We start from the raw sequence: 23678 nt of genomic DNA, 5'->3' as shown, positions 1-23678 counted from the left end.
CACAAGATGCTGGGAGATGATGCCATCAAGCTAGTAATTTGTTAATTTATTTGCATTATAACTCCACTCCCAAAGCAGTATTTGTGCTTTACGAAGAATGTTCCTGAATAGTGAGATAAATAGAAATCAGCCTCTGGAAAGAAAATGTTAAGTTATAGTAGGTATTTGGGAATTGCTCTTTCGATATAAATAATAACATTAAATTGTCGGCAATATAAACAGACTAATCCATTAAGCCTTACACAGCTCTTCCCTACTGAGGACATCAGCCACTTATGATGTGATGTAGGATGAGATACAGGGGGAATAACGCTGGGTGAGTTATCAGAAGCTCCTTCCTCTCTGTATTCTCATTGAGGAAAGTTTCTCTTCACGATTCCATCACTAAATTTCTCAGGAGGAAAGATTCATTCTTATTGACCTCTGGCAGCTCCAGCCCAGAATTCACAACAGCAACTCCATAGATTTTTGTGGAATGAATACTACTTGAGCCAGTAAGGCAGAAAAAGGATGTGGCTTTTCCATTTCTCAGCTATGGAGACAACTGAAGCATAGACTTGTGATCTCTTTTTCTAGATAAGGATTTAACTTGTTAGACCTAGTTTGGCTCAAGAACCTGGAGAATCTCAAATGTAAATAAATAGTTCCAATTAAGGCATAAGAATGCCAACTCTAGGTCTGCCAGGTACTATAGCAAACAATGACAGAAATGATCAAACGCTCACTTACAACTGTCTTCCTTCTTCCAAAAGAAAGAACCTAATTTTATAGATGTACCATTCTTCTCTCCCTCCCCATGCTCTCAGCCAATTGTGCTGACCACATTTTCCTCAATAAGTAACAGTCATAATCATGCAACAGTGTGCATGAGGGAAATTCTACCAGGTTTCTTTATTCCCTTAAACAAATAAACAACAATAACAATAACAACAAACACAGAAAGTCAGCTCCTTTTCGTGCCATGGAAGATGCTGAATTTAGAGATCGTTCCTGAACCTAGCCTAAGAACTAGGCAAACAGAGAGAACAGAGTGAAGAGAACTATACAAAATGTGAGCCAGAGCCCTGATCCATTAAAACGGGACTATCTGTCCTTGGACACTTTGAGTCATTTTTTTAAAAACCACATATGATTCAGTTGTAAAAGAGGACCCAACAGTCAGTATTATGATGCCGTTGATGTAAAAGTATTTCTGTACGTGACTTTCTAGATGGATACAGACCAATCTTTTAGCGATGGTTGTCTTCAGGGAAAAGGAGGATTATGAAGCAAATATTTGCATTCAGAATTCTGCAATATTACTATTATGAGGATAAAAGATTGTGAAATGGTTCTGGAATTTAAATTTTAATGGAAATTTAAGTGTATGTTTATATCACACGCATGGCAGGCACTAATTATGTGTTTTCCCCCAGCTTTATTGAGATATAATTGATACACATGACTGTAATATAAGCTTAAATGTTCAGCATAATGGTTTGATTTACACACATTATGAAATGATTATTGCAATAAGTTTAGTTAGCATCCATCATCACAATAGAGATACAATGAAAAAAATTTAAAAAAAGAAAAAAAAAATTTGTTGTAATGAGCGCCCTTGGGATTTACTCTCTTGACAACTCTCCTACACACCCCACAGCAAAGGTAACTATGGGCATTGTGCTAGACACGACAGCACCAAAACTCGTTCATCCTTTAACTGGAAGCTGTTCTCTTTTGACATGCCCCCACCCCTCCTTCTTCCAATTCTCCCTCATCCCACCTCCAGTAGCCACAAATCTGATCTCTTTCTCTACGAGTTTGTTTTTATTTTGTTTTTGTAGATTCCACATATGAGTTAAGTCATACAGTATTTGTCTTTCTCTATCTGACTTATTTCCCTCAGTATACTGTCCTTAAGGTCCAGGCATGCTGTTGCAAACGGCAAGATTTCATTCTTTTTTATGTGTGAATAATATTCAATCACACATAGACACACAAACACGCTTTTTCACCTATTCATCCATCAGTGGATGCTTAATGTTGTTTCTGTGTCTTGGCTGTTGCAAACAAAGATGCAGGGAACATGGGGTGCAGATATCTTTTCGAGTTACTGGTTTTGATTCCTTTGGATATAGTCCCAGAAATAGAATGGCCGAATCATACAGTAGAACTATTTTTATTTTATTGAGGACTTCCCATATTTTTTCCACAATGGCTGCACCAAGTTATAATCCCATCAACGGTACACAAGAGTTTCCTTTTCTCCACATCTTCTCCAGTGTTTGTTATCTCTTGTCTTTTTTATGGTGGACAACCTAATGGGTATGCAATGGTATCTCATTGGGATTTTGATTTGTATTTCCTTAATGACTAGCGATATTGAACATTTTTCCATGTACATGTTGGCCATCTGTGTGTCTTCTTATTTTGCTCTACCACTCTCCCTGCCATTGTAAATGGCAAGATTTCATTCTTTTTTATAGCTGAGTAATATTCCACTGCATACATACACTACATCTTCTTTATCAATTAGTCTATCAGTGGACATATGGGCTGTTTCCAAATCTTGGCTTTTGTAAATAATGCTGCTATAAACATAGGGGTGCATGTATCCCTTTAGAATTAGTGTTTTTGTATTCTTTAAGTAAATACCCAGTAGTGTGACTGCTGGATCATCAGGTAGCTCTAATTTTAGCTTTTTGAGAAATATCTGTGCTGTCTCCCACATGGCTGCACCAGTGTGCATTCCCACCAACAGTGCAAGAGGTTCCTTTTTCTCCACATTTTTGCCAACACCTGTTTCCTCCTGTGTTGTTGATTTTAGCCATTTGACAGGTGTGAGGTGATATCTCATTCTAGTTTTGATTTGCATTTCCCTGATAAGTGATGGTGAGCATCTTTTCATGTGTCTGTTGCCTATTGGTATGTTTTCTTTGTAGAAATGCTTTTGTTTTCTGCCCATTTTTAATTGGATTATTTGCTTTTGAGTGTAGTGTAAATTCTTTATATATTTTGGATACTAGCCCTTTATCAGAAATGTCATTTACAAACATCTTTTCCCATTCTGTCAATTGCCTTTTAGTTTCATTGATTGTTGTTTGTTAATTTGCAGAAGCTTTTTATTTTGATGTGATCCCAACAGTTTATTTTTGTTTCTGTTCCCCTTGCCTCAGGAGACCTATCTAGAAAGAAGTTGCTACGGCTAATGGCAAAGAAGTTACTTTTAACATACCATTAATCAAGCAAGTAAATAAGCAAATGAGGACATTTATATGTATCTATATTTATATTTATAAAGTTTATTCCCAACCATATTCCATCCAGGCATCTTCCTGAAGCAAAAATAAAAACAGAATGGTATTATTTTTATTAAAAAGTATCCCTAGTTCAGTCTTTGGCTCTGGTCTCTTCAGAGTCAGGTGTCTACTACCATGATATTTAAAAGTATAATACTAATCATTTGATTCTGTATTTTAATGGAGACTTAGAACATGCAGATCAGTAACATATTTTAAAATGAATGAACAACATCAAGCATTTAAGTTAACTTCACTTTTTTCGAGTAAGTCATTAGCTCAGTTTTAAAAACTAAAGTTTTAATAATATTAACTAAGTTTTAATAATATACAGAACACAATATATATTACATGAATCACAAGCAAAGTCTGTAAACCCTTCACCCTCCCTCACTATCCCAATTCACTTTAATGAGAAGAAAAGCAAATGGAAAAGAAAAAAAATCAACGTGGAAATAAAACTCAACCGGGTTGGACAGAAAATTAATTCTTTTAATTTCTGTTCTCCCCAAGAGCTTGAACAAATAGATCCTTAACATGCAGTACCAATGGGCATATAGCAAAATACCAGAAGAAAAAGGGTATAAAAGAAACATCAAGATCCACTTTTGGAATGCCCAATCAATACTGAAAACTCCAAAACTCTTAAGAGAATAAAGTCTTTTAAATACGTGTGTATCTATGAATTGATACATATACATAAGACAGACTGGTCTAAACCTTGACTGGCTTACCAGAAAGTACACTTTTCAGGTCTTATTCAACTAGATTACTCTGCTTTATATCGGATCTTGTCAATGTCTTCCGCCTACATCCCAAAGTAATCAGGTAGATAATGGTACCCCACAGACATCCACATCCCAATCCCCAGAATCTATGAACCTGTTACAGGGTAGTATGTAGTTCATTTTGAAGACAGAGGATGGGCCACAAACCAGGAGTGCAAACTAGAAAAGACAAGGAAACAGAATCTTCCCCCAGAGCCTCTCTAAGGAATATCATTTTGCTAATAACTTCATTGCAGCTCACTGAGATTAATTTTAGACTTCTGAACTCAAGAACTGTAAGATAATAAATTTATGGTGTCTTAAGCCATCTGGTTTGTGGTAATTTTTTTTACAGCAGCCATAGAAACTAGGCATGTGGCTTCTGTGACCCTTTTCTCCTGGTTCTCCTCATCTCTCAGATGGTATCTTCCCAGAGACTTCCAAAGGATCCTTCTCCTCTTTCTCCCAAGGCTTTAATAGTGATATCCCCTCAGGTTCTTCCATTGCTTTTACTGTATGGACACTCCGAGTAAAGAGCTTAAAAGCAAAGACTTTAGAGTCAGAGGACATAGATTCGTACCCCACTTATGCCACATGCTAGCTATGTGATCTTTCAGATATTGCAGTTTTCAGGTCTAGAAATTCCATTTTGTTTTTGATTAATTCTTCTATGTTAAGTATCTGAATCTTTTATTTCATTGAACATAGTTACAATAAGCTGCTTTATGCTTTTGTCTGGTAAGATCATTTCAGGGTTCTTGTTGGTTGTTTCTTCTCTTGAGATTGGATCACATTTGCATGTTTCTTTCCATGTCAACCAATTGCGGATTGTATCCTGTCTTTTTATGCTGTTAAGATTCTGAATTCCGGGGGCGCCTGGGTGGCTCAGTGGGTTAAGACGCTGCCTTCGGCTCAGGTCATGATCTCAGGGTCCTGGGATCGAGTCCGGCATCGGGTTCTCTGCTCGGCAGGGAGCCTGCTTCCTCCTCTCTCTCTCTGCCTGCCTCTCTGCCTACTTGTGATCTCTCTCTGTCAAATAAATAAATAAAATCTTAAAAAAAAAAAAAAAAGATTCTGAATTCCGGGCACCTGGGTGGCTCAGTCGGTTAAGCGTCTGTCTTCAGCTCAGGTCAGGATCCCAGGGTCCTGGGATCGCGTCCCACATCAGACTCCCTGCTCAGCGGGGAGTCTGCTTCTCTCTCTACCCTTCCCCCCTGCTCATGATTTCTCTCTTACTCTCTCTCACAAATAAATACATAAAATATTTTTTTAAAAAAGGTTCTGGATCCTAATTCTAATATATACCTCTGGAGAATGTTGAGTGATTTGTTGCAACAGTTAATTAAGTCAGTGAAACTCATACTGCAAGATGGTGGGCAATCCAGTATGGTCCCTAGCAATGGCAACTGCATAGACATCTGCCCTCCACACATGGTTTAAGCACCAGTGAGAGGGTAGGCAGTTTATACACAGAATTTGGGGCTCCCCACCTCTGGATTTGTCTTTTTCAGGATTATTCCTGGACTTTCTCAAGGCCCCGAATTCTGTCTCCAGAGAGAATACAGTTATTCTCTTGGAGTCTGAGCTGCCACACAACACTGACTTGAGTCCACCTTCAGGCTGAAAGCCTTAAAAATGAGGAAACTCATCCACATTGATCCCATTTTCCAAGTCCAGCTCTTCTCTAGGACCTGTGGGCTTTGGCCCAACTCTCCAGAGCCTTCCGGTGTTTGGGAGGTTTGCTATTATTTGTACTGATTTTTAAGATGTGGTCCTCTATAGTTCTTCCTCCAGAGGAGTGAGGTCTGCAGGAGCTCTGGTAGGCAGGCAGAGCCAGAAAAAGTCCTGAGAATAAGGACCATGGCTGTGGCATCTCCTGTGTGCAGGGACTGGCTGGCACATGTTCGTTGCATTAACTTATTAGAGTCTCCCATCAACACTCTCAGAGAGATACAAAGATTTCTCTTTATAAATAAAAAAAACTGAGGGAAAGAAAGATTAACAGCTTTCCTAAAGTTACTAAGAATTGAACTCTGAGTTTGTGTCAGATCCACGAGCTTCACACCACTGTGAAGTCTGTAGGGGTCTTCTTCACCTTCATCTGCTGCTCTTGCATTTACTTAAACTGATCTTACACAATCATGTGCCTGAAATTGGTGCTTCACTGTCTGATAAAGGTACTTTTTAGAAACTCACTTATGGTGCTTCAGTGTTAAAAAAATGTATTTTTCAACGACTCGCTTACCAGTAAATTTAGCTAGCTGCGTTCTTGATGCGTTTTTGATATTCTGCATACATGCCTCAAAAAGGCAGAGGTTTTATTAGAATAATACTCCGCATTCTAGAACTTCATTTCTCAAAAACCTGGACATGTCAGAGACTGATGTATATTTGTATTGATAATCACTGCAGTATCTTGTATCTTTAATTACAAATAATGTATAATTTTAAAATATGAAAAAGTCATATAAAATAACAAACCATTTTAGTAAACTGAGACATAAAAATAGTTTTAAGAATATCTCTGGATATGTTAAGGCATTGTCCTCCTGGCAAGTATGGTTTTCTATTAGAATTCTTAAAAATAGCCTAATGAGATCAATTTATTCTTTGGAGAAAAATTTAAAATGATTTTTATATTAATACTTTGAGAATTATCCCAACTTGTATTAGAAATGGAAAAAGTCCAAAGAAAATTCAAGGGATTGACAAGTTCCACATGCCTAATCCCTTCACTGTGCTTACACTAAGAGTGTATACACTAAAACGGTAACACACAAACTGTAATTGTTTTTCTATACCTGCATTAGACTGTGGACCCACTGATGACAAAAATCACTTATTATTCATCTTTCTATCCAAAGAGTCTTCTAATGTATATCTTATAAATGTTCAAAAAGTTTACATTAAAAGATGAGAACCGAATGATTTTTATTCCTATTAATTAATGATACCAATCATAATCACCTAAATTATAAATTTCAACCTACTTCCCAAAAGAGCAGGCTATAAGGGGCAAACACTGGTTTCATTTTGGGTAATTTTTCTTGGTTCAAGCTATAAAATTCAAAGAAGGAACCAATAGAGTAAAGTGGACATGAGGCAAATTCAAGAGGTAATTTCTTATAATTCTTTCAGAAACAACTAACCCAAAAGACAGAAAAGCCAGTCAATGTTACAAATTTAAAACATAGTCTCCTAAACACAGTATACAAGTAAGCCACTAGATACACTCATGGCATTATTTAAAAAAAAAAAAAAAGCCTTATCAACAAATGATAATTAGTAAAATTATCTGAAAAATTAAGACTTTTCAATAAAGTGCACAGACTTCAAAAACAAAGCTCTTTCCACCACACTATGTGCCCTCTCACTTCCTATCTGTGCTCCTATGAAACAGAATCCTTAAACTAGACCTTAAAAAAAATACAACCATGTAGAGAAATTGTTTATCCAAAAGGTCTGTGAATTAACAAAAGTATAGTAAAATAGCCCAAAGCCTAAGATCACCTAAATCATTAAATTTTATTCACTACAATACTGACACTATAGTTTAAAATAATTATGCCCTCATTAAACTGGCAGAACCATGTGCCAGAAGTGGGTTGGGATGTTGGAGGAAGAGGGACGGAGAACTGAACCAGCCAAGATGGCAGAGGAGCAATAAGCAAAGGCCTGAGAAAAGGCCAACGGAAATTCGAAACAGTCCTACCAATGGAGCATATAAGGGATGAGAAAAAGAATAAGGAAAAGAACAATAATGGCCCCTGTTAAAATATGCTACCAGAACAATCATCTCCAAGCACCATCACCAAACCTGACGATAAAGACTTACCTTCCCTCAAAGCCACAGAGTGAATACATGGCCGAGCCGATATTCTAAAATATTTCTCTAATTCTACAAAGCCCATCTCTTGGCCTTGTGCTATATATAAAACAAGCATACGAAATCAGTGAGAAGAGACAGATGGGTGTGGGTTCATAGACAGACAAGTTACACAGAACCACATAAACCCAGGGGGAAGACAGAAGGAGTAACAGAAGCAAGGACGCCAATGTACAGAAGCCCAGGCAAAGTTCGCCCAAAGGGATGGGCACTGCTCCAGGGGTCATTTTCTCCTTGTTTTATGTGCATTTTCTCCACCCTCAAAATTTTAAAGGGTCTAAGATCAGCTACTTGGATAAGTGAATTTTAGTATATTTAATATTGATATTATTTGAGTAAGAATAAAATCTAAATGATATTCAGTGGATATATACATATGATCTAGATCTAACTACACATTTTTTTTATTAAACAGATGAAGATCTCTTTAGGTAAAATCCTTCAGAATGTGTTTGTGCCACAAACGTATTAGTTATTTTACTAATAGTCACAATAAGCAACTCTACAGAATCAAAATTTCATAAATTAGGTAATATTTTTCCCTGATTCATCTTACATATACCCTTTTGTTATAAGGAATTTTCTTGATTTGTTTCAGCACAAGTGAAGCCGGGAATTTCTCACTAGTTTCCTGAATCTTTATGAAAACCATGCATTTATTCAAAGAGAACCAAGAATATGAGCAAAATGGTTAACCACAAAAAGAAAAGGCACAGTTCTAGATGGGATTTTTTCCTTTATCATCATCAAATGTGTTCATATTACAATGCGCATATGACAACATTTTGGACATTAAAATAGTATTATGCAATTTACTGAATTACATAAAGAATTTAGGAAGAATTATGTTTTTTAAGAAAGGACAAGACTTGAGGCGCTTGGGTGGCTCAGTGGGTTAAGCCTCTGCCTTTGGCTCAGGTCATGATCTCAGGGTCCTGGGATCAAGCCCCGCATTGGGCTCTCTGCTCAGTGGGGAGCTTTCTTCCTCCTCTCTCTCTCTCTGCCTGCCTCTCTGCCTACATGTGATCTCTGTCTGTCCAATAAAATCTCCCCCCGACAAAAAAAAAAAAAAAAAAAGGACAAGGCTTTGTAAGTAAAGTTGATTATGAATGAGTTAGGGAATCGGGTAATACATGAGGTTGTGTTTGATACATTGGCAATTTGTAAGGGAGAAAAATGATTTCATGAAAATCAGCATTACTTGGTTGATATATACCTTCCTCATAAAAGTGGATCTTTCTTTTTTTTTTTTTAAGATTTTATTTATTTATTTGACAGAGCACAAGTAGGCAGAGAGGCAGGCAGAGGGAGAAGCAGGCTCCTGCTGAGCAGGAGCTCCATCCCAGGCTCCATCCCAGGACTCTGGGATGATGACCTGAGCCAAAGGCAGAGGCTTTAACCGACTGAGCCACCCTAGGGCCCCAACTGGATCTTTCTTGAAGCCAATCTACTGTCCACAGTTTAAGCTGGAGATGACAATTTGCTTGACATAGGTCAAGGTTGCCATAGATTCCTGTAATGAATTCAAAGCATGGCTAAGTAGGCTATGGATACGTATAAACTCCAAAAGACTTGACTCCTACAAATGCCGAAAACATCCACGATAGCATATAATTAGACACGTGACTAAGCCAGCTTGCACTAGAACAAGTAAGACGGCAGCTAACAGGGAGAACGTCTCTCCTTCGTGGTAAATACTCATGGCACCAAATCTGGTGTTCCCTAGCTAAGAGCACACAGGGCTACCCCAGGATACCCTCAAATCACGGGGATCACCCTCACATCTCTTCAGGACTTCGCCTCTAGCATTATAGCTGAGGTCCACACTCATTAATTGACGCCTGTTCCAAAGTTGTTAAGTATTTTGGGGATCATTTCAGGGTATAATTCAAACAACTCTGATTTAGGAGCACTTCTTTCTCTAAGATATAGAATCCCCTTGAGCTAATGGACAGTGGTTTCCTCCTAAAACTTAGTCATCTAAAAGTGACATTCAGATCAATGAAAGATGTCCTTTCCTTGCAGCAGATTCTTCTCAACTTATATTTTCTAATGAAATGAATGTCTTATGGTAGCTACGCTGCGCTTCGAAACATGCTGTTCCACACATCACATAAATTTCCACCTTAGAAACTGACAGAAACCTGTAGATGGGGAATAATTCAAAATAAAATACAGCTAGATTAGAATATTAGGGAGAGGATGCAGAAATCCTAATAAATATCTGAAAAACATAACTCCCAGTATTTCCATCATCCCAACACACAGAAAATTTAGAGCTTGCCTAATCCAACCTCATGATTTTAGGGGGATAAAACATCTTTTCAAAGATGTTAAATTTAGAAAATTTAGCTTAGCAATATAAAAATAAAATTTATGACCATTTCCTCCATAAGCTAGTATCTACAGTGTAAGTAAAATGATAATACATACTTTCCTAGACGCTTAGGCAAAAGTAAAATGATTTTTCTTTTTAAAAATAGATTTGGGGTGCCTGGGTGGCTCAGTGGGTTAAAGCCTCTGCCTTCAGCTCAGGTCATGATCTCAGGATCCTGGGATCGAGCCTCACACCAGGCTTTCTGCTCAGCAGGGAGCCTGCTTTCTCCCCTCTCTCTGGCTACCTGTCTGCCTACTTGCGATCTCTGTCTGCCAAATAAATAAATAAAATCTTTAAAAAAAAATAGATTTTAATTTCAAAGCTGACATGCCTCAGTGAAGTTTAAAAATCAAAAGCAGTTATTCCAGGTATAGACAAAACTAGTTGAATTGAGAAATATTTTACTCCTATGTAAGCCTATTCTAAAAGCTTCATGTTGAAGAACAGAAATTTTAAAAACATTTTATATAGTTTAACACAGTAATTTCAAACTTCTTTGTAACCAAAAATGAACTTGAAAAGTTAAAACACATATATTTGGATCTTTTGTAAACTAAGTTGTTATTCTAATATAGAATAAAAATCCCTAAAGTTTCTACTCGATACTTACTAGTGTACTATTAACATTTAAAATGAATTAGAAGTAATGTACAAACCAATTAAGTTTTTTGTGCAACTAAATCTTTCAAAATTATGAGGCTAATGAAAATATGTTACATCCTAATTGATCACTCATTTTCTGTCAAACTATGTGTTATTATTCAATGCTCTCACTTATCAAAACTGCAATAATGATTAAAAACCATAACAGTAACACAGACCAATGATGGCAAGAGAAAATTTAAATTTCATTTAAACCATACACTGCAGCAACTATAGTGCAAAAGAATAAACAAAAAACAAGAAACCAAAATTTGGCCATCTATCCTCTGCTTAATTCTAAACTTTAATGAACTGGTTAAAAATGAAAATAGTCCAGAAATCAGTCATATCAAGTTACAGCATAGAAAAAATTTAAATTAGCAAATCAGATTTCACAGAAAAATGTCTTCATAGGCGACAGAGTAAAAATTTCAATTTTCACAAGAAAATTCTTAGGTGTTTACAAAACTATAATTGATTAAAGACATATTGTCATAATTTTATTACTTGAAATATACAAGTGCCATGAAATTTTACTTGCCATAAAGCAGCTTAGAACACAGGCACATGGTTAGAGGCATTTGAAAACGAAATAAAGGTTAACGACAAATAGCCAGGCATAAAGCAATTAATTAAGACAGTGACATTAACAGGCTCTGAAAATGTAAGAAAACACACAAATTGCTCAAAGAAAAATTCTGTTTTAAGCCACAGACATAAGCATGAGGTTCAATGACACACATCACCTGGAGGCTGGATTTTTTTTTTTAAGTTCTTTAAGATATCACAGGTCTGCTGAATAAAGTAGAAAGTCAAACTGAAGGAAATTACAAGTAAAATTCATTGACTTATTTCAGCACAAAGAAAATCTCCAATACCTATGAACAAAATCATTCATACAATCAAAATACTAGAAGTATACATAAATTAAGTACTTGCCCCTTCTGACTTCTCCACGGTGTTAGCCAGCATCTCCTGCAGGGCCCGGACAGAGAGAGACTGTTCCAGCACAAAGGTGCAGATGGAGAGGTCTGGGGGAACATTCTTTGTGGAAAGAGGAAAAGATACCATCATTGTTGCTGTTGCCATCACCATCATCAACATCATCATCATCAAGCAATCAGACCCAATTTACCTTATTATGTATCAGTTTCCTTCATTTAAAAAAAAAAAAAAAGAGTACTTGTCAATTCTCTAGTATCAGTTCCTAAATCATCAAAATATATTATCTTTGCTCAAACTTAATCCATTTTTGAATTTATAGATAATGATAGCCAACATTTTATTGAGTGCCTGCCTACTCTCCTAGGCATTGCACTCAAAGCTTTATCAGTAACTCCTCTATGATGGTCCGTAAGGATTATTACTATCATTGTGTGTACAAGAAAACAGAGAAGTTAGGTGAATTTTCCAAAGTCACAATAACTAAATTCTTCAAGGCAGTATTGAAAGGCCAGATTTTTTGGACTCTCAAGCATTCTATTCTAATCTACCACATAGTCAGCTGATTAAAAAAATATAAAGAACAGAAAAATTCTTGCATTGAACTAATATTGAAGTTAAAAAAAATAGAAAACTGAATTAGAACAGAGCCTTTTACACATGCTTCTCTTCATCCAGAAAGAAAACAATTACTTTGTTTTACTCAAGTTGGATACATGTTTGAGATGTAGCAATGTGATTTTCTGCTCTGTCCTGGGATGCATAGATGGATGGGTAGGTGGGTGAATGTATGTAAGTGTTGTTTTTCTCATTCATACTTTTCCCCTTCTCTTTCCTTCCTTTGAAACTCCCACTCCAAACAATAACCCCATCAATTCTGAAAAACCCAAAAGATAACTATCAAGGTGGTGAAGGAAACAGGTGAGTTAGAACCATCGCAATCAGGAACAAGTATATTATCGTTCATGACGCTTTTTGCTTTAGATAACCAGGCCCTAGGAGGCAGTCCAACTGGGTCTGGGAAGATCCTCAAAGGAGGAATCTCTTAACAGAGTAACATTATAAACACATTAAGCACTAAACGCAAAAGGGACAATGTCTCCTTCATAAAAAGAACATTAAGAGGATGAATTTGATAACCTGCTACAATGTATCAAAATTACAATTTTCAATTTTTAAGTGTTTATTAAATTGAACCACTACCATTAGAATGATTCCTATCAGCAGAGAATGATACATTATCATTTTAAGATAAGATAAAGAGCTAGGGCTCCAGAATTAAAATTCTTCTGTGGATGAAAGGAGCACGTCATCTTGGCCACTGGGGTTTCTCATATCCCACAAACCTCTCTGGCACCCATGTTTTGTTCTGCTCAATTTTCTTTTCTTTTTTTTTTAATTTATTTTTTATTTATTTTCAGCATAATAGTATTGATTGTTTTTGTACCACATCCATGCAATCTGTGCCCTCTCTAATACCCACCACCTGGTTCCCACACCCCACCACCACTTAAAACCCCTCAGATTGTTTTTCAGAGTCCATAGTCACTCATGGTTCACCTCCCCTTCCAATTTCCCCCAATTCCCTTCTCCTAATTCCCCATGTCCACCATGCTATTTGTTATGCTCCACAAATAAGTGAAAACATATAATAATTGACTCTCTCTGCTTGACTTATTTCACTCAGCATAATCTCTTCCAGTCCCGTCCATGTTGCTACAAAAGTTGGGTATTCATCCTTTCTGATAGAGGCATCATACTCCATAGTGTATATAGACCACATCTTCCTTATCCATTCGTCTGTTGAAGGGCATCTTGGTTCTTTCCACAGTTTGGCAATCGTGGCCATGGCTGCTATAAACATTGGGGTACAGATGGCCCTTCTTTTCACTACATCTGTATATTTGGGTTTTATTTCTTTAATGAACTTTCCTTCACTGGAATCCCCAATCTTCCTGTCATGGGCACAGCGAAATGTCTCTCCATTCCTCCTCAGACCACCTCAGCTAGTGGTCAAAACCAATTTCCAGATCTGGGCATAGCTACCGACTTCTTAATCTGCAATCAGCCAAACAAGAGCTTTCTCTCCAAAATCCTCAGATAAGGGCGCCTGGGTGGCTCAGTGGGTTAAAGCCTCTGCCTTCAGCTCGGGTCATGATCCCAGGGTCCCTGGGATCAAGCCCTGCATCGGGCTCTCTGCTCAGCGGGGAGCCTGCTTCCCTCTCTCTCTCTCCACCTGCCCCTCTGCCTACTTGTGATCTCTCTCTGTCAAAGAAAGGCGTAAATCTTAAAAAAAATTCAAAATCCTCAGATAAAAGACTGGATAAAAGATAAAAGATAAAATCTAGGGAAGAACCTCTCTCTTCCTTTCACATTTAGGAATAAATTCTTTTAAATTTAATGATGTCAGTTCTAGCTATATTATAATCTATCAGATGAAGACAAATGCTATTGGGCAAAAAACCTGATACTCAAAGAGTTTATTCCATTCTTATCCATTTTAAATGTTCAGGTTTGCAAGCTATACTCTGACCAACACTGCTGGTAGAATCCTATGTTATTAAATGGTGTGCTAGTGAACCAATTTCTCAAAAAAAAAAAAAAAAAAGCCTTGATTTGTAGCATTTGCCCATTTCTATGACATAAATAATAACTGCTGATTTCAAAGTCAAAGTTGATACATCAGCTTAAAAAATTCCTAAATATGTAACACATAGCTCTCAGAAATCTATGAGAACTGTTCCCAGGGACTGGACTGATTTCAGACCCCTATCCATTAATTGCTTGAGAATTGTTATAAAGTAACAGTTAAGAGCTTGGATTCTATAAATAGTTCCCGACACAATAATCCTGGCCTCACTACTTAATACCTGCTAACTTCTCTAATCTTTGTTTCCTTCCCTGGAAAATGATATAGTAATTATAATAACTCTATCATCCCCATAGACTTTCTGTGAAACATAAATGAGATAATGTAAGTGAAGAGCTTTTCACAGTGTCAAGAACATAACAAGAAATCAAAATAAGGGAGCCACTATCCTTATTTTTGCATATTATCCTTTTCTCTGTGGTACTAATGAAGTACCACTCATTTCTTAAAACTGATTCTTAAATGGACTCTACTTTGAAGAAACAGTGTTTGAAAACATACATCAATAATCGTGTACCGGTTCATAATATCCAAAATATTCTACTATTTTCAAGAAAAGGTCATTTTTGGCCAAGCTCATATACTGAATGTAAATTTTTTCATGCTTCACTTTGCTCAAAATGTTAAAATATGGATCACTATCCCAGCTTGCATTTAAAGATCCTTGAAAAACACATGGATTTGAAACGAATTAATCCTGCCACACGAATTTCATATTGCTATAGATGTACATGCCCATTACGAGATATTTTTCTAGATAGTGGGAGTCAGCAAGAGTAAACAGACAATCCATAGAGGCAACTGCCTCTCGAAGTCTCAACCCACTTTCTTCTGACCCATCTTCCCCTTCTCTCTTTGCCCTTCTCCTCTTCAAAATACGCACAGATGTCAGAGAAAAGCTGAGCGGGAATAAAATTTTGTTTACCCCTTTTAGGAAAATGTGAAACAATGCACCAGAGTTCTATAGTATTACCTTTTTGTTTCGCTCTAAAGAAAAATGGTCTGGTTGTTTTAGACAACAGAATCATTACCCTAACTGGTGACCTTTCAAAGTGAACTACCAAAAGTATTCCTTAATTTAGATGAGGGTTTCTTCAAATAACCTTGAATGTTTTATAGTTAAACTATACTATGGCATTTATGTCAAACCTCAGTTCCCACTCTCCAGAAATAAAATTAAGTCAGGGGAAAATAAAGGGTATCATTCATTCATTAATGACCAACTAAATGGCCAGAAATCAAAACGACTCCTAACACCAGGCACAAGAAATACAGTGTAACATTCTATAAACTTCTGGAACGAGAGGTCCGACTCACAAACATTTGCAAGCTGTCACCTTGTCCGTCACCTTTTATTTTTTGAATCAACTCTTCCTACAACTGAGAAATTGAAGTTTTCCAACTTCAATATGAAAAAGCATTGCTTGTCCTTACAGTGAAGGTACTCCTAAATTGTAAAAAGCAATGCTTAGGCTGTATGCTTTTACATTATTAAGTGCTTCGAAATGGACCACGTAAGAATCTTAAAGAAATACAATACAGCAGGTATGCCTGTCTGCATCTTAAATGTTATCCATAACATTTATTTTCCTGAAAAATTAAGTCAGAGAAAGTGCTTCCAACTAAATGTCTACCTACGCTGCCCAGAACAGTACCCAAAGCAAGCAGGCAAAAGGTTAGTACTACTCTTCATGTGGGACAACCCCAATTTTATCGAGACATGTACTTCCCTAAGAGTAACAAACCTGAAGCTAGCAACCTCGCTATGGAACTTTTCTTCCTTTTTAAAACACAAAAGTGGTCATCTTTCTCCTCTGCCTGACAGTTCCCTAGACTTAAGGAGAGAAAATTCTCAAGAAGAACCTCAGCATTTGGCTTTGTTGGCACTGGAGAGTCTGAATGAAATCAATTAGGTTTCCAGCTGAGGTATCCATCAAACCATTTGGCTTCCAAGGATATAACTGCCTAACCCGTTTGAAAACCTATTGAAACATGTCATCACCTTAAAAGAACTGCAACAGATAATTTGGGACTACAGAAGTCACAGATCATCTCTCTCGTTATCACTGTATAAAAATTGCATAGTAACTAACCACTCTATTTTAGCATCTCCATACCTTTGCTCATGCTTTTCCTCCGTTAGCCTACAATACCCATTTCCAAGTCTCCAACTATGGAAAATCCTTCATGTTTTTGAAACACATGTAAATAAAATCACGTAACAAAACATTTTCCCCATTGAAAATTCAAACAATACCAAAGGACAGAAAACTCTCTTTCCAAATTTATATTCATTTTCCTTTATCTTCCCTCCCAGGCATCACCAATTGGAGTTTGATGACCTGTTGGATGTGTCCCTTTTCAGGTCTTTTTCTAGCATTTACATGCATATGTGCATATACAAATATATGGAATGGCTTTTCCCATTAATGGGCTCACCTTGTACAAATTACATATATTATAAATTACTGATATGTTTTAGAGATCATTGTCTATTAGTAGATCTTTATCTACCTCATTATTCATGACTGCTAGAGGATCTAGATATACTATATTCCTCCTGAAGATTGGTTCAAGTTCTCTGCCATGTAACACTGTTATTCAACTTGAATCCTTACCCTCCCAACAAAAGAAGGTGCTCACTGTTTCCTTGAGTTGACCTCAAGCTCTGAGTCTATCTATATCTGGAAAATTAAGCAAATCTGCCTAAAGGGATACGGGTAGGTAGGTACAGCTCTAATGATCTCTAACAGATCTCTACTTATGTATGCTTTTACATACAATGACAAATTACAAAGACAAATTAACTTACCTTTTTACTGTATCTTTCTACTGCTTTTAATTTAAATTTTTTCAGTGTTCCAAGATTCATTGTTTATGCACCACACCCAGTGCTCCATGGAATATGTGCCCTCCTTAACACCCACCACCAGGCTCACCCAACCCCCAAACTCCCTCCAAAACCCTCAGTTTGTTTCTCAGTGTTCACAGTCTCCATTGGGTATTTACCCCAAAGATACAGATGGGAGTGAAAAGAAGGGCCACCTGTACCCCAATGTTCCTAACAGCAATGGCCACAGTCGCCTAACTGTAGAAAGAGCCAAGATGCACTTCAACGGACGAATGGATAAAGAAGATATAGTACATATATACTATGGAGTATGATGCCGCCATCAGAAAGGATGAATACCCAACTTTTGTATCAACGTGGACGGGACTGGAAGAGATTATGCTGAGTGAAGGAAGACAAACCACCAGACACTGCAGTGTCTTTCAAATGTTCTCCATATAACCTGTAGGGTAACTCAGATATCTCAAAATGTGTTTTGAAAATTAATAGGGTATTAAATCTTCACAATTTGACAGCACAGGGAAATGAATAAGTCACCACATCTGAGGACATGGGATTCAGGTCCAGCATGGAACTACCCAAGGAATTTCAGATGAATCAGTCTGAGCTTTCCCATCTATTAAGTGGTAAAATATTTAACACATTTTGAAGAACTGTTTCTGACGTTCAAATAAGAAAATCAATGCATTATCAACCAGAAATCACCAATAAAATATAATTTTATCTGCCTAATTTAAGAAAAACCTAAATCGGGTAGAAAGCTCAGAATCGACAAGATGTAAATTAAGAGAAGAGCTACTCTTCTATGAAGAAATATGAAGACAGTATATTTTAGAGTACAGCAGATGGTCTGAGGTTGAGACAGATTTGTTTGTGCTCAGCCACACATCTGCTGAGTGGCCTTTGGCAAGGCACTGTAACCATGGAAGGTCAACTTCTCCATGAACCGTGGAAGTACCAAACTGGATCTTCTCCAAGAGATAAAGCTTGTTTGATTGTTTTTTCAAGTTGCCAAGTATAAGCATGAACCAGACAAAATTTCACCTACCATATGGGGGAATAATGTTCCTTAAAACATGTATGTATTTGGTCACCTGGCTTGCTCAGTAGGTTAAGCCTCTGCCTTCAGCTCAGGTCCTGATCGCAGAGTCCTGGGATCAAGCCCTCATCAGGTTCTCTGCTCAGCAGGGACCCTGCTCCCCACCCCACTCTGTGCCTGCCTCTCTGCCTGCCTCTCTGCCTACTTGTGATCTCTCTCTGTCAAATAAATAAGTAAAATCTTTAAAAATTTTTTCTATATCCTATCATTCCAATAAAATTATGCTTTTGTATCCCATTCACTTACATAAAATACTGTGGGAAGAAGTATCAAGCAGAATATAAGGAAAATCTTAGTTGGCTTTTTCCTCTTTATAGATCTTTAAAACTCCAATGCTAACACTTCACCCTATTTCCAGCCTGACAATACGGTTATTACAAGACCATCACGCTTTCCCATGGGACTTTACAGTACTGAGTTTGTTTGATTTTATGTTTGTTTTGTCAAGTTCTTCTCCCCTTCATCCCACTTTGCACCACAGGTTAACAAGAAACTGCCTTAGGGAAAGAAATACTTATCCTATGTAAATGAATTCTTTTAGATGAGGTTTTTTGTGTTTTTTGTTTTTTTTTTTAAACCAAGCTTAATGTACTTGTAATGGATGAAACCATTATGTCTGGGTTTTCCAAGGTCTAAAGCCTTCAAATCTCTTCAGAAAAACTCAAGTCATTCCACTTGGTATTCCTGACAACAGAGGTCCAGGTGGGGAAGGATCTATTAGCAGGTCTAAATGACTAGTAATGAGTGTAAATCACCACTACCTACAGCCATAATCCTGGCAATTCAGCAGTTCATTAGGACAATCCCAAGTGAATTAGAAGGGTTTCCCTGGATCTGCACAGTGTTCATTTTGCCCACTGGCACATATCTTTTTATACAAGTATAAACATAATACTGAATATAATATTAGGTAGATACACCAACCTATCTCATTTTTACAATTATTTTCACATTGACATGACTCAGATGTGTCAATGCAAATCAGAGGTACACTAGTTTGACATCCCATCATGCATCACGTCTCCCATTCTAATATCACCACAGGAGTATTGTCTCAGGTCAAAACTGGTCACACACCTTGAGTGGAAGCCACTGTTGGTGCTAACATCAGTACATGATATTTTGAAAGCAAAACCCTCAAAAGAAAACCAGAGGAGAGACTTCTGCTATGAATTAAGCCTCAGTATGAAGGTATCTTAAAGATCACACGTGCCACTCCTAGTTCGCTGGCTCTAGCCCCCTGCTTCTAAAATTTGCTAAGTCAAACTGTCTTATCAGTCACAATCTTGATAACGGCCTAATTCTCTAGACTCTAGGTAATGGCCCAGTTATGTAATTTGCATTTAAAACACATCATTTCTAGTCCACTAGTACATCATGATGATGTTCTAAGAATGTGGGCTCCAAATTAAAAAAATCTATTTTGAAAATGATTTATTATTTGTCAGAGAGTGAGCGAGCATGCAAGGAGGGGGACAGGGAGGGAGAGGGAGAGGCAGCCTCCCCGCAGAGCAGTGAGCCTGATGCGGAACTCAATCCCAGGACCCCAAGATCATAATGTGAGCAGAAGGCAGACACTTAACCAACTGTGCCACCCAGGTGTCCCTTAAAAAAATATCTATTTAAAAGGCCATGATCTCACACTAAATTCAGAGAGTTTAGAGCTACCTGCATAAATATATAGGTAAATGGATGAATATACAAACCACAAGAATAAATAAATTCATGCAAATATTGGAGACACTGCTCTAGTGCAAGTCACCACAGATTATTCTGGAGCAGTTTCCCTCTACTCAAAAGAGATTTTTTAAAGAATTAGCAAAATACATATATGCTCATTACATACGCACTAAGGAAGTGGCATTGTGGTGACAGTAAGTACACAGTAATAACTTAGAAAAAACTACTGTGAGGTGCAAATGTTTGGTGAATGTTAGAATCAGTGACATCTCAGCCTTGCTCCATGTTAAAATCCCAGTGAAGCAGACAGACAAATACCATATGACTTTACTTATATGAGGAAGCTAAGAAACAAAACAAATGATCGTACGGGGGGAAAATGAGGTAAACCAAGAAACAGGCTCTTTTTTTTTTTTTTTTAAGGAAACAGACTCTTAACTAGAGAACAAACTGATGGTTACTACAGGGGACATGAAGTGGGAAATGGGTTATACAAATGATGGGAATTAAGGAGGGCACTTTTGGTGAACACTGGGCATTGTAAATGTTGAATTCCTAAATTCTACTACACTTGAAACTAATGGTATACTGTATTTACCTAATATACAGTGAATTTAAATAAAAACTAAAAAAAAATTTTTTTTTAAGTGCTCAAACCTGGTAGATCCTCCAGTAAAAATTTCTTATTATTTTTATTATGTTATGTAAGTCACCATAAAATACATCATTAATTTTTGATGCTGTGTTCCAAGATTTATTGTTTAAATCCAGTGAAAATTTCTGATGATTAACAGTGCTGTCTCCAGGAAGTACTGACAGGCTCACTGCTTGAAAGTACTTGGGGAAAAAACAAATTTTATCATAACTAGGTCAACCTAATTATCTGTCATATGACCTTTTGGTACAATAATCACAGTCCCTGGTCTCATAATCTGCTAAAAGAAGAGGAAAGAATGCACACAAACTTGTGAAAAGGGCAATCAACAGATTCTGAAATTACTCAGAGCTCCACAGTAAGAAAGGAAATAAAAACCGAAAAGGAGACTTACAGCTTCCACATCAAGTTATGTAGGCAATAAGATGATGTCTGCACATTTAATTAATTATGTAACAGTACAGATTTATTCAGGCATAATCATACAAATACCAACCATCTCACCCATAGGTATCTCATTCCATGAAAATGTGCTGGATGATTTTATCTAAATTAATTTAAAATGGCAAGAGCTAAATTAATTGCTCAGCGTCAGTCTGAACAAATCAAGCTAGAATGAACTCAGTAACATCACCTGGAACCTCAAAACTAGAACTCCAAGCAAATACAAACAGAGACATTCAGCACCAGGAAATTCTTCCTAGGAATTCTGCTAGCATGGAATTTCTCTACAGTTTCAAGAATGTAAAATAAATAAAACCATGTAGAAACAATTATGTAAATGATAATACACTATCTTTGAGTGTTCTCTGCATCCTAGGTCCTAATTCTCATCAAGACCCTACAAGGGAAGCAGTAGTATCCCCGCTTCATAACTGCGTAAATGGTGAACCAGGAAAGTCAATAACTTGATCTAAGCCAGAAACTATTGACAGGAATATCTGCTTAGTCTAAAACGCATACCACGTTGCCACTTCCAAGGTAACATCAGCCTGGTTCTTGGCTGTTTGGTATTTCCATCCATTTGTGATGGCAATTATTGCTGATAAATGAAACCTAACATGACCGTGTTCACACTCTAATTATACACAGAAGCAGAGTCAGGAGTGACCCAAACTCTAGGACTTGGGCTTGTGGGATATTTTAAAAGCTCGAAAACTGGTATGAGCCCCTCTGGGAACATAGTAGGAGTAATTTAGCACGAGTAAAATTGTAGTAAGACCTTAAAATAATGATCCTCTCTAGATGGATGCCTTGTGGGTATATTTGGACACAGGGATCTTTTCCTTGTCTGAAGAAGACAGGTCTTCTAACCACTTTGGTAAGAGATACCAAAGAGATATCTATTTGGAAAATAGATACTATTTTCTAGCTGATGAGAGGAGTATATAGCAGAATTTAAAAAGCTAAGTCAGGGGGAGTTAGAGAGGAGAAGGGAGTTGGGGGAAATTGGAAGGGGAGGTGAACCATGAGAGACTATGGACTCTGAAAAACAATCTCAGGTTTTTGAAGGGGCGGGGGTGGGAGGTTGGGGTACCAGGTGGTGGGTATTATAGAGGGCACGGATTGCATGGAGCACTGGGTGTGGTGCAAAAATAATGAATACTGTTACGCTGAAAATAAAAAAATAAATTAAAACAAACAAACAAAAAAGCTAAGTCAGGGTAGATACTTCAGGTAAGTAATACAAAATTGGAACTGAAGCTGTTTTGAAGAAATTTAACCCTGACATGATGTTAAGTGATCTGGACATACTTTAGAGATCAATTAATCCATATACACTATAAACATCCAGCAGAAGATAACAGAGTACAGATACAATTTGGATAACCAAAAATTCCCTCTTGCTTAACACATATTTTGGTTCAGAAGGGGTAGGTAACACAAAGAAATGAGAGGATATTTTAGGAAGATGACTCTAGCAGCTGGGTACTTGATAAATTAGAGCCACAGTGTGATACTTTTTGATATTCAAGAATCTATTCAAAGAAGATAAAATGGTTGATAATCTACATTAAAAACAAAAATGATGGGGACTTCCTCATGTGGCCCAGTGTGGAGGTTAACTAATCTCCCTGAAAATCAAGGTGGATAAAATTTAAACAAACTTTCAGAGCTGTGGGACTTAACCAAAGGCATTAAAAATATATGTGACAAACTTCCATACTTGAAAACAGTCAGAGTCCATGGTGTTATGTCTCCAGGCTTCTTTCATCTCCCCTCAGCTCAGCCACTGTTGGGTTTCTGCCAGACTGTAGCATGGGGTGATTTGTGAGGACCAAAAGCTGTACCGCACCATGGAGGGGAGCTCACCTGATTCAAAGTAGATGTCATGCATGCTACCTTGTGTGTTAAGTTACACTTTCCAGCAAGACCTGACAGGTTTTCTAGCCTGACTCAGAGTGTACAAGATCCATGTAGAGAGGGACAGAGGGAGATAACCCTAAGATCATGACCTGAGCAGAATCAAGAGTTGGACACTTAGCTGAACACTTAATCCTTAACTGACTGAGAACCCCAAGATGCCCCCAACTCAGTATATTTCTGAATGAAATAACAAGCACGCAAAATAGACCCAAGCTATTCAGACTCCAGGTTAATCTGGAGTGGCGTGTGCCCAAAGAGACACCAAAAACCCAGCACAAAATAAATCCAAAGCAGAGCTCAAATGACCCAAACTTACTCACTTCTCTACCCACACACAGGTCCATCTGCAGAGAACAGAACCCTTGCTGCTCAAAGTATCTGGGTGCAACCTCTGTGCAGTCATTGCCCTAACTCTAAGACACTGCATGAACAGGGCAACTTCTAGGAATCAGGGTTTAAACAAAAAGAAGAAAAAGAAAAA

The 23678-nt window shown here is 37.4% G+C and overlaps 1 protein-coding gene across 3 annotated transcripts in view; it reads right to left on the bottom strand.

Moving 5' to 3' along the window:
- RYR2 (ryanodine receptor 2) overlaps nucleotides 1-23678 on the bottom strand; it is a 535490-nt gene that overhangs the window by 451603 nt on the left and 60209 nt on the right. For all 3 annotated transcript variants that reach the window (XM_044239419.1, XM_044239420.1, XM_044239421.1), the window contains exon 2: nucleotides 11893-11997. In XM_044239419.1, coding sequence (XP_044095354.1) covers nucleotides 11893-11997 — 105 coding nt within the window. The remainder of the gene's footprint in view (nucleotides 1-11892; nucleotides 11998-23678) is intronic.

Source organism: Neovison vison, chromosome 2, assembly GCF_020171115.1.
Source record: "Neovison vison isolate M4711 chromosome 2, ASM_NN_V1, whole genome shotgun sequence".
Taxonomy (NCBI): domain Eukaryota; kingdom Metazoa; phylum Chordata; class Mammalia; order Carnivora; family Mustelidae; genus Neogale; species Neogale vison.
Note: the sequence above shows the minus strand (reverse complement) of the source record. Positions and strands in the feature narration are given on the sequence as shown.